At 34.6% G+C, this 13,089-nt stretch overlaps 1 protein-coding gene across 1 annotated transcript in view; it reads right to left on the bottom strand.

The window, feature by feature from the left end:
* Positions 1-9,448: 9,448 nt before the first annotated feature.
* Positions 9,449-13,089, bottom strand: part of EIF3E (eukaryotic translation initiation factor 3 subunit E) — a 53,083-nt gene continuing 49,442 nt past the window's right edge. Inside the window, exons 11-13 of the mRNA XM_025450145.3 lie at positions 11,294-11,396; positions 10,876-11,010; positions 9,449-9,638 (exon numbers count right to left, since the gene is read on the bottom strand). Of these exons, the coding sequence (XP_025305930.1) occupies positions 9,600-9,638; positions 10,876-11,010; positions 11,294-11,396 (277 nt within the window). The 3' untranslated portion in view covers positions 9,449-9,599. The remainder of the gene's footprint in view (positions 9,639-10,875; positions 11,011-11,293; positions 11,397-13,089) is intronic.

Consider the following 13,089-nt stretch of genomic DNA (forward strand, 5'->3'; position numbering starts at 1 on the left):
TCTCCGCCTCTCTCTCTGTCTCTCATGAATGAATAAATAAAATATTAAAAAAAAAAAAGAAAGAGGATGGTATTGTGTAGGTATCTATTCCAAAAGTTTATTCCTCTGAATTCCACATTCCTATCTTCTACCACTTAAAGTCATTGACATATATATAGACATAAGGTCTTCAAGTAAAAGTAACCAATAGATTTGGAATTGTTTCTAGAGTGATGATTAGAATCTTGCACTGAAAAAGAACTTCTAATCTAAATTTCTTTTGTTAGTTATCATGACTATCACTGAAAAAGCTGGAAGAATATATGCCAAAACACACAACCACATGTTTTTTGTCCAGTCATACATAAGAAAGAATCCAGCATAATTATTCTTGAATTAAAATCAAAAGCAAGTTTGTAAGATCTATGTCGTTAGAAATACTGAGATTTCATCTAGTATACAGTTGATAACGATCATTATATTTACTCCACTTTTGTTTATAGTGAAATTAAAAGTTGAAAGACAGAAAAAGTCCCAGCAATTTAAATAAATTATATGAAAGAAAACACTGCATGCCACTGTATACCTTTATGAGCCTTTGGCATTTCTGTTCTGAGTAAATATATTGTTCTAATATAGTATAATTTTTTAATTTCCCTTGTCTTAAACTATTTTATAAAATTGGAGTGACCTTTTAAAAACAAACAAGCAAACAAACAAAAAACAAAAGAAGTTTGTCTGCTCCTAGAAGACAGAACCAAAAAAACATTGGGCAAATTTAAAAACACACACACACATTAGCTTTGCTTCTCTACAATTTAGTCATTATAGTAGAATATAAGTTTCAAACACACAAAACCTCGAGTCTCCTGGTGCATCTTGTGTTACCATCTCTTATTCCACTGGAATTCCTACGTTGGAGCAGAGTGTTCTTAGGATAATTTAGCTTAAAAAAAAAAAAAAAAAAGCTACAGTTCTTCCTTGTTGTCTATTCAAATTATCCAGAGATGCTGAAGAGAGTTCTTTCCCTTGTTTTTCTCCTTAATTGTTCTAGAAGAGAGCAAACTAATTCAGTATTTTTTTTTAACTTTGATGAGTGATGTTTCACCTAAATGTTCATTCTGTTTTCTTGTAAGAGAATGCAGCATCTTATAAAAGTGGTAATTTTGTCAGTATGTGGTTATACTTTTTTTGCTGTTTCTATAGTCAATTATTTTTCCAGAGTTCCATAGGTCATTCATGTCAGATAAGTTTACGGTGATCAAATGGTAAACCTGAAGAATAATGTTTAACTTACAAGGTTCTTTTGAAACTCACTTGAAATAATGTGCATGATTGTTAAGTAAAAGTGAAAACATGAAGCAATAAAAGAGGCATTTTTGATTGTTGGTGAAACCTCATTTCAATCCTACAAGTCTTCAAAAACAAGTTCCAACTCCCACAACAAGGTTTATTACTAGATAACTAAGAATGTTGTCTATTCATGTCATCTATTAAAACAAGGCATAATGGTCATGTAGAGCTCTGGATGATTTCTGAATCAATGAGACCACATTCTGCCTAATATTTTCTAGGACTAGTTATATTAACTTGTTAGCAGAAATTTAATTTTTAAAATTTTAATTTTTTAAAATTGATATAAAAATTGTAATACTTGTTTGTCACAGCTTCTTAAGTTTTGTCTCTATCATGCAGTGTTTATGCTAATAGCAGCACATATGGCAGCAATGTACTGACCTTTGAATATGCTGAGATAAAACTTGTGATCTACCATTATGGGATTCATGCTTTATGCTTTGTTTGTTTTGTTTTTAAAAGCTGTGATGATTTTAAGCTGATCTATCCGACTCTTTTCAGGTCTCCCTCACATCCAATGGCATGTACTTAGGAAACAGCTGGCAAAAGTTCAAGGTGCAATCTGTGGCTAAGAATGGAGAAACACTAACTGGCTTATGGACAGATGGACCAATAGCTCTGGCCTGATTAGCTAACTGAACGAAGATACAAAGCTAATCATATGCTTCCTCTCTAGGCAGACCATTTGTTTTTAAAACCAAGTGAAAAGCTGCATACTCCCTAAGGATAGCAACCAATCAGAGACTCACAGCAATGCCCTCTCTACTTTAGTATGTCCCAGACATCACCTGTGTACCTGAATGAATGAATGAGTAGTAAAGAGTAAATCTCTGTGGTATCCATTATCATGCCTACTGTTTGGGGAGTACAAAGATGAACATATCATGGTTATTGTGCTTAAAGGGCAATATAGAAGGCAGGAAAAAATGGCCACAAATAAATGTAATCTGATAGTATTTTATTCCCCTAGAAGAGCTGCCAGGTTTCAAGTCCTGATTAAATAGGAGTGTCTGCGATCTGATTTTTTCTCCATGCCACCACTCTGATTAAGCTCTGCCTCTGATTCCCCAATAGCTGCGGTCTACACTGATCAACATGGAATCTTAGATGTACACCTTTAAGCAATCAGACTTACTTGTATACACACACTTAGCTTATCCATAGGGAGCTGTGCCTAAGTGCCCACACTGTTTCCCAGTTCAAAAAAGCAACTTCTCCTTACCCCTCAATTGTCCTCACAACACTTAAAAACAAATGAATCAATCTGGCATTGTTCTCCCAATCCCATCACACTAAATGGAAGTCAGCACAAAAGTCAGAGTTTCAGAACCAAAATAGGAGATGCCTTAGATTAATGTTATTTCTTGCAGATTCTAAGAGTCAAACAGTTTATTAAATACATGAGATGAAAAATTAACAAAGCCTAACAGTGTTTGTGCAACCTCTCCACAAAGTTAACACTTTTCCAGAGGATGGCTTGATCTCTAAGAGAATTTAAAAGGCATGGGAGTAAATTATGCATGGAAAACACACAAAACAGTTTAAAAGCAGGCTATTTTCTAAGAATCTAATTAAAGCCTCATTGAAAATTTTAAACATTTCACTCTAGCAGATAGTTTGCTCTGGCCTTAATTACTTTCTTACTGATGGTCTTTACTGCTCAGTATTTTACTTCTGACCTTTTTACTACAGAGGTAAATCTGATTTGGGTTTTCAATTGCTCCTGTGTTAGCAATAATGGTACTAGAATCAGAAGGATTTACTTTCCAACTGAAGATACTTCAAGATACTTGAGGGTATTTGATGATACCTGTATCCCTGTATCCACACATCCACCATCTAGAAAACAGTCATATGTGACAATCAACAGTAGGGTGCAAACTTGAGTTCACAATATTATGAATTTGAAAGTCAGCAGTTCTGTATGCTGTCCAGCTGTTTTCCTGACCACTAGGAAGTAGACAGGGAGGAAAACATCTGAGATTATTAGTATATCTGTCTCTCTTTTTACTTCCATCACTACCAAGAAAGAGCCAAGACCAAGAGAAAAAAAAGTTTTGAAACATTTCATAAATTATAGCTAATGATTGGGGATCCCTGGGTGGCTCAGCGGTTTGGCGCCAGCCTTTGGCCCAGGGTGTGATCCTGGAGTCCCGGGATCGAGTCCCACGTCAGGCTCCCTGCATGGAGACTGTTTCTCCCTCTGCCTGTGTCTCTGTTTCTCTCTCTCTCTCTGTCTCTCATGAATAAATAAATAAAATCTTTAAAAAATATATAGCTAATTATGATTTTTGCAAGTCTTCAATTGACCTTAACCATTAAAAAATATCTTAGAGCAATTCTTCGTAAGTCTTAAGTGTTTTCACATACAATATCACTTACCATATAATATTGTGTGGCTGTCTCAGACATCAATTGTATATTCATGAAAAAAAAAAGGGGAGGGAATGTGGCAGTCTTTTTGTTTCTTATCTCCAGTAAGTAGGCATATAAAACAGCTAATATTGCCATTAGATTAGGAAACCAGAGAAAGAAGTACATGATTTTGTTCAATATCACCTGATAATAACAGAATGAAATTAGGGTTTTTGGATAGGTACATTTATATATTTTTCTTCAAGTCCACTTTTTCCCCCATTATGCCATTCTTTTTTTTTTTAAAGATTTTTTTAATCTCAAAATCTATATCTTACTGTTTAGTAAGATGAAGTTCTCTAGATTCAGTTCATCTAGATGTGAAAAATCTTAGACCTATACAAGAAAATATACAAGTTGTCTGACCCCTTATCCCCAAAACACAAGGATAGGACATTACAACATAGATTAGGATAACATTATAGACACTCTACCCCCACTCCCCCCAAAAAGGGAGGGGGAATGGTGGTAGAGGGATGGGAATCACTGCTACCCAGAGAACTTGAGATCCAATAGAGAATGGGCTGGTAGTATGTTGATCAGGATTCAAGGCTTGGGAAAGCCTTGAATTCATTCAATAATTTATCATGGGCCTCATATTAGCCAGGCATTAGGGATTCAGTAATGAATGAGACATCATCCATAAATAAATGAAAATGACAGTCTAAGATATTAATCAACTAATTATAAAATTAATAATGTAGTAACAGTGAAATTACACACAGTAAATAAAACAAATAAGAGTATATCTAGACTAGTATAGGGGGAAGAAAAATTTTCCCACAGGAGGAAATGTCAAGTTGTCCTTGATACTTGAGTTGCATTCTGGAGCCTAAATAAAATACAAACTAGAAGCATAAGTATGCGTGTGCATGGGAAGTAGGGGGTTGGAGGGAGAGAAAATTCATTCCTGGGCAGAGGGAACAACATTGCAAAAATCAAAGCCTAGGAAGGATTATTGCTTTTTAGAGTATTTTGCAAATGTGGATACCAACTGGTGGATTACAAAATCAATTTATGGGACATAATAACTATTACATGGAATAATAAAAAATTAGAGATCATCACATTTACTAAGAGTACGTATTGTTTTATAAAACTTCAATCAGTCAAATATGTATTTTTTTTTTTAGCAGTGGGTCATGATGTAAAGTATTTTTCTTACTCTGCAGCAAAATAGCTTGAAGCTACTGTTTTAAGGGATTGAGAAAAGGTCAGTGGGGCTTGAGAATATCATAAAATGAAGCTGATACAGCAAGAAGATAGCAAATAATGATAGCCACGTTAAGGTTTCAGTCTTTAGGCTAAGAACAATAGGTAGTCACTGAAGAATTTTAACTGGGAGAGAAAAATGATCAGATTTAAACTTGAAAATATTACTCTGGCTCTATAATATAGAAAACAGGTAGGTATGGGGGTCAAGAATAGCTATAGAGAGAAAATTCAGAAAATACTGTATTCATTAAGTGATGGATGCTAGCCTGGGTAAGAATGGTGGCACAGAAGTAGGTGGATTCAAAACACAGAATATTAGTTTAAAGAATATAAGTTGGCACTGAAAAATGGTAAATGAATAATAACCTATCAAAGATGAAAAAATTGTTGAAATAAGAAATTCAATGGAGGCTTCAGAGCAAATTAGACACAGTTGGTAAGATCATTAACAAACAGGAAGAAAGAGCTGAAGAAATTATGCAAAATGCAATGCAGTGCAGGTGGCAGAGATAAAAAGTACGAAAGGGAGGAAGGTTTTTTTGGGAACTCAAAAACACACCTGATGAACCAGGAAGAATTATCCAAAGAGATAACTTTCCAGAACTAATGCAAGACAAAAGCCATTTTCAGAATCAGAGGACCAATGAATCCCAACCTGTATAAATAAAATTCACACTTTAGGCATATCATAGTGAAACTTCACAACACTAATGAAAAGATCCTAAAAACAACCTGAGGAAAGTCTCATTACAAAAGGAATGCACAAGAAAAAACGCATTATTGTATAAAATATCTAAACTTATGAAATTACAATAAAAAACCAGAATGGACGTAAGTAAGTAGGGAGGAAGATCACTGTAGTAAAAGCTTTCCTTGTATCGTTAGGGAGAGTCAGAGATACTAATTTTAGGACATTGTTAAAAAAAAAGTTAAAATTTCTAGAATGATCATTAAATAGAAATAAAACATTTAGTTGCCCAACTAGAAGGAAGAAAAATCTTAAGGCAAGAAATATGGAGTGGGGTAATAAAAGCCAAAGTGGGACAAGTAGAAAGCTTGTAATGAGATGGTAGAAATAAACCCATATAGGTTAGTAATCATAATAAAAGGAAATGGATTTAACTCAGCAGTTAATAGAAACAATTGTCAGACTGGTTCCAAAAACTCTAGATAAACGAGAATGTGAAAACATCGTGTTCATCAATACTTAGTTGAATTAAATATGGTATATCCCAACAATGGAATACCACAAAGCAGTGAAAAAGGATCAAATACAGCTGAATACACCAACATGAATATATTAACATGGATGAATCTCAGTGTTGAGAAAAGTAAGCAATAAGTTACTAAGCATGATTTTGATTAAATTCATGTCGAAAACATGCAAAAACATGTTAGGTATATGTGTGTGTCTGTAAAACCATACAGAAAAGTAAAGGAATTATTAACACAAAAGTCATGGTAATGGTTGCTTCTCAGGGGCAAAGAGGAAAATTAATGAGAGGCCCACAAGCTTGTCAAAGTTACTAGGACCATTCTATTCCTTAAGTTGAGTAGCAAGTAGGAGTATTGGGTAAATGAACACTGGTTTTTAACTTTTATGTATTTCATATTTTAAAAAGCATAAACACATATGCTTGTGAATGCATGGAAACTTTTAAAAAGTATACAAGAAACTGTTTACTGAATGTAAGCCTCATGAACTCTTGCTCTTTCATGTGTTTTCAGTGCCTGTAAAAGTTGCTGGGATAGAAGAGGGCCTATTTATTGAGTGGAAACAAGAACACAAAAAAGAAAATTAATCACTACATAATTTGTGCCCAATGCCTTACTGGGATAGTTTACATATAATCAAAAGTTACAGTTAAATCCAGAACCAGGTAATTTGTTTTTATGCAAATTCAAAAATGCATTTTTAACAATGAACAAATTGTAGGTAATATGTAAAAATAGCCATTAGTTATAGTTGTTTTTTTTTCTCCCTCTCTGATGGATACTAGTAATCTATAATGGCATCATCTCTCAAGTTCAAAGGGCAATATGTGAAAAGCAAAAAGTGGTAGGAAAAGTGAACATCAATTATTCATATAATGGATAACCTTGAAGGAGCAAACCATAAACAGAAAAAAAACCAAAGAGATGTTCATCAAAGTTTTGTCTGTTCCAAATAGATTTTTTTGGTGGGGTCACTGTATCCAATGATTATGCTGGTAGAAGAAAAATGAGAATCTTTTACTCACTTGAAAATAATGGTGCACAGAGACTTAAACTCTTTCGTGGATCAAGAGCCTCCTTTACAACCTACTAAATGTATACTACTTAACCCTTTGTAAATTTAAAGCAATAACGATGTAAGAAGGGACAGTGTGTTGTAACTGAAAAAGCCTGCGTTTCAATTCATTGCTTTAACACTTACTCGGTAGGATCTTGAGTAAACATGTTTCCCCATCAATAATACACAAATATTAATGCCAAAATCTCAGTGTTTCCAGGCAAAAGTGTGGCACTCAAATGTTAGCGTTCCTTCTTAAAATTCTCTAAATATATAAATGTGAAAATGCCTGACACATAATAAATGTTTAATATTAGCTTCCTCTTTCCTCCTTGGGTTTTCTTTCTGGTCCAGCAAAGCACATAGTTAACTGCTGGATTTGCTTTCAACTGCCATGGAATCACCTAGAAATCCTTGCCATTAATGTGGTTTGGTTGAGCCATCATCTTAGATAAAAAGTCGTTCATTAGTGATGCCTCTAAGAACTTTTTGCCCTTGGGTCACTAGTGGAAAGGGAAACAGGCAGCTTAACATCCTTCCCATTTCTGTATAGCTGGAGTAACATATGTAATTCTATGTGGGTTTGTGTAACTATTTCTCATAGGTGTGTACTTCTGATTCATGGAATTAGCCCTTGCATACAAGATAAAATGGGCCTGTATTGATCTAGTTACTGATATACCCCTTTTGGATACCTCTCTATGAACTTGACCATTTTGTACTACTGATGATCCTTTAAAATTGGCATTTTCACATGGACTATAGAGAGATAAAAAATTAGCATTTGGCTTACCCTAGCCAGCAACCTTCCTCTACTGTAGCACCTTTGGGCTACAGTTTGGAAGAACCAATACCACAAACCAGGGGGCCTGAAATCATAGCACATGGGCCAAATCTGGCCCATAATCTCTAAACTTAACTGCAGGTTGAGGGTGATCTGACCAGTTGCCAAATAAAAACCCTCTTTTATCCTTGTACCACTGAGTGCAGAAACAGAAATGTCTGTTGTCCAACTAGCTTTTTTAGTTCAACAACCAAAGTGAAAATCAAAGCACTTCTGTGTAAAGGAGACCCAACCAGACTTTATATACTTAAAGATCTTGGGTATCCAGTAAACTGTGTGTGCGCACACATCTGTAATATTCAAGAAGTCATTTATAAAATTCAGCTTATACTCCTGTTTAGTCTCTGTAGCTGTCCAGTGAATGACAAGAAGCCACATTAAGAAATTAAGAAATAGTAGCTTTATTTATAATAGCCTCAGACTAGAAACAACTCTGTCCTTAAAGGTACATGGTTAAGCAATGTGGTACATCAATACCATGGAGTAAGACTTAACAATAAATGGGAAAAAACTACTGATATAGCAACTTCAATAGATCTCAAGGGCATTATGAGTAGAAAAAGTTAAATTCAAAAGGTCATGTTGTATAATCCCATTTCTAGAATATTCTCCTGATGACAAATTATAGAGATGGAGGACAGATTAGTGGTTGCCGGGAGTTAGAGCTGGTGGAGGTAGGTATGACCATGGAGGGAGCAGCACAAGGGAGAAGTTCAAAAAGTTTTTCTGAACAAAAGATCTCATATATTACTAAACCAACCTACTGGTACAGAGGCATAGTCACAGAAAAATCATTTCCCCAATAAAACATGTCTATTGTTCAGATAGTAGTGATGCACACAGAATGATAGGATACGAGCACGTGACCTTCGTGCAGGATAAGCATGTGTGCCATCTCATATGTAATCCCTTAGAGACCTAGTCTGGTTCTCCTCCAATGCATCCTCTTGGAATTATACCTGGTTTTATTACCAGTTCTCATCTGAATCCAGTGGGGGAATGGGATAATTCTGCTTTTGTTTCTTGGCCAGAAATCACTTGATCCTGAAGTTTTGTGAGAAAACATGGAAAGGAACAGTCAACTCCACACACCATGAAGGCAAAGAATAGTTCCTTATCTTGACTGTACTGAAGGCTACACAAACCTACACAAGTGATAAAATGGCACAGAACTATTTGCACACATTGTCCCTATGTCTATATCCTGGTTGTAATAATGTATTACAGTAACATAGACGGAAAAACTGGGGTAAACTAGATTTAGGCTTCATGACACCTTTCTGTACTATTTTTACAACCTGCTGTGAATCTGAAATTATTCCAAAATGAAAAGTTAAAAAAAACTTAAACACACGAAATTCACAAGATAAAATGAAACACAGCCAATTTTATTCAAATTCCCCCAAATTTATACTCAACATGTTAACTGTTTCTAAAATGTATGTCACTCTTTATACAGTGATTTTATTATTTCATCTTTATTTTATAGTTTTTTTCATATTATCTTTATACAGTTCTTCAGTAGAAGCCAGAGTCCTGAGTTGCCCAGTTAGGAGCCTAAAAACACAGAAAGAGAAATTGACATGGTGAGAAGAAAGTACTTTTGGAAAAAGCTAACTTAGAAGAAAGTGAGGCTAGCATTTCCTTTTAGAATTCCTGCCCAAACCACTATGATTTTAACGACCTCCACCATTTCTAAATGTCAAATGTGCCACTTAGAACAAAAAACCACATCAAAATATCAGCTAAAACAGTTTTTGACCAATTATAAAGAGTAACAATGACAGTATCATCAATATTATTTTTTTTCATTTTTTTCAATATTATTTTAAAAAGTCCATACAAATTGATCTTCAAGCAAACAGAAAAGAATAAAATAAGTTGTTTTAGGTTGAGTTATTCTGGACTTGGTTGGAAGAGGCATAAACATAATTTCCCAATTCTTCCTCTCTTTTAAAATTGAAGAACTAGGGCAGCCCGGGTGGCTCAGCGGTTTAGCGCCGCCTTCAGCCCAGGGCGTGATCCTGGAGACCCAGGATTGAGTCCCACATCAGGCTCCCTGCATGGAGCCTGCTTCTCCCTCTGCCTGTGTCTCTGCCTCTCTCTCTCTCTGTCTCAAACAAACAAACAAACAAACAAAAATTTTTTAAAAATTTAAAAAATTGAAGAACTATTCAAAGTATTTGAGTATGAACTTCAATCATGAGGTCTCTGATTGTCCATCTGTTTTAGGAAGCAGCTATATGCTTCCTAAACTTCCTACACTCCAATTATACACAACCATAATGGCCAAAAAGCATTAAAGCTGGTTTGTGATTCTAAAATTACAAGGCCATTCAAGTTCCTTTAATACCTAATATGCATGCTCTCTACCAAAAGGGAGGAGGTATATTTTTTTGACACAGTTAAATACGAGTATCAGATAAAATCAGTTTTTAAAGATCAACACTATAAATAAGATCAATATTTTCAGAGAAGTATTTCTTCAGATTTAAAAAGAATTTCAACCTCTTGAAAGAAGTCTACACATGTAAGTTATCATATGCCAGTATCAAAATGATATGTTGTAAACCCTCAGCAGAAGAGTAAATGAAGCCACACAGGCAGAATAAATGGGAAGAAAAACAGATATAATATAAACCAGGAACACAATTTTTTTCAGTTTAGTAACAGATTTTTAAAAAAATGTCCATATCTCTAATTAGAAATACAAAATCAGATATAACCAATATATTAGTATTTATGTTACGTTACTGCTAAATTCCAGACAAATCAGAAAATCTGTGGTTCTTACCTCTGACCTACTATTCTGATTAAGTTTCTTCTCAATATTCATGGCCAACATCTGGCTTCTAAATGAAAGGCTTTTGGTCTTTTCAATCACTTGCTGATATGGTGAGACTGCATTGTTACCCATAACCACATGACCCTAAAATGAGACAGAGGGAAATTGATTCTGTAATACTACATCTGAACTGTCCAGGTAGGTCATGAGCATGACATCACAACACTACATGATTGTTGCACACATTTTTATGCACTGGAGATGACAATCATCATCCAGCGACAAAAAAAAAAGGTGGCTGCTATTGCCTTAAAACGAAGCAAAAATTCTTAACAAAATACAATAAAATATCCAAATGAAAAATTCCCAAAAAAGCTTTACAATAGTCAGCAATTTATAGATGTAGCATAACTAATTTAATACTCACTAATTTAGAATCAATCTTGGCATCCAGTCTAGCATTTCTAATCAAATTTACAATCCACCTTTCAGCTTCTTCTGGAGTCATGTTCAGTTTGTCTGCCAACATGCTAATGAAAAAAATAAAAATGATGTTAATGGAGTCTAGAAACTAAATTTCATGTACATAAGTCTTTGAACTCACTCTAGAGACTTTCAGGTATTTATGGATCACCTTCTTTTAAATATTATGATTCAGTACCTGCAGTGTTCATGTTTGTGCTATTATCTTCTACTATGCATGACCTATCCCATTTCACTAACCAGAGACTGTAAGATCCTTGAAGGGAGGAGACCACATTTCACATTTACAGAAATCCTTAATTAGTAACAATCTAAGGGAGAAAAAAGTTTTACGATGTATAATGATGACAGAAATTACATCTACTATAAGGAACATCAGTGATAAAAATATAATGAAATAACCAAAGCTTAGGGCTAGCGTATATATTTATGTTGTAAACTCTGAGGACACTCAGGATTGCACTCTATAACCTAAACGGCCACTGAATTTCAGAGGAAAGAGAAAGACACAAAAGGAGAGAGGGAAAGGAGCAAGGGAGATAATCGTTTTTGAAAAAGAGGCTTAATTTATTGGTACCAACAATAGCACCCTTTAGTAGTAGGTAAGTAGGTAACTCAAGCTGATGGAAGAAGATGTATGTATAGTATTTAAGAGTATACGGTATACATCTATGCACATATGGGTGTTTGAACATTAACTGTTCTCTTTTCACCTCTCTTCATTGAAGACATTGTACACTTGCCAGGCCCTCTCATGTTATCACTAGTTTGATGAAGAAAACTAGAAAACTAGTAATAAAATCTTTCCTTAGAATATTATAAACTGGGATCCCTGGGTGGCGCAGCGGTTTAGCGCCTGCCTTTGGCCCAGGGCGCGATCCTGGAGACCCGGGATCGAATCCCACGTCAGGCTCCCGGTGCATGGAGCCTGCTTCTCCCTCTGCCTGTGTCTCTGCGCCTCTCTCTCTCTCTCTGTGTGTGTAACTATCATAAATAAATAAAAATTAAAAAAAAAAAAAAGAATATTATAAACTAAAATTCCTAGCCTGATAGCCTTCCTGATTTTAAAATATAGTCAAGACATTGGCAATCACATAATTATGTAATTCCAGAGCTCCTAACCAACCCAAATAATCTAGTTAATAAAAATACCCTTATAAGAATAACAGAATTTATGCTAACCCTATTTTATAATTTATTGAAAAAGTTAATAGAATTTCATTCAAAATGTGAAAATTAAACTAGGTCATCAATAAAATAATTATAAACTCAATCTACAAAGATATAATCATTTAAAATTTATCCTTAAAATATGCTTAGAGTTAAGAACAATTTGATGATAAATATGAGCCAACTCAACCATAAAACTCCCTGGATTTATGTGTCAAAATTTTGTTCTCTGTGTTTCTGATCAATTTTCTTCTAAGTACACATTCTAAGCAAACATAAAGAACAAGTAATCCAAGAAAAATGAAATCCACTACTATTTCAATGTCATGGATAGTGGATTTCATTTTATATCACTGTTCTTTACTAACCCTCCTTTTATTTGTTACTAAAAATCAGGAATTGTGTCGATTTACTTAAACAAGAAGGCTTATTTTTTTGACTGGTAAAAATTCCTGCAGCTTGTGTGGTTTCCCATTAACTCCTGTGTTTTCTGCTGGTGCCTGACTTATTTTAGAAATGTGTAAATTTCATTGTCTCTGCATTGCTATAGTTAGCTAATATCTGATACTC

The sequence above is a fragment of the Canis lupus genome, chromosome 13 (genome assembly GCF_003254725.2).
Source record: "Canis lupus dingo isolate Sandy chromosome 13, ASM325472v2, whole genome shotgun sequence".
Classification (NCBI taxonomy): Eukaryota; Metazoa; Chordata; class Mammalia; order Carnivora; family Canidae; genus Canis; species Canis lupus.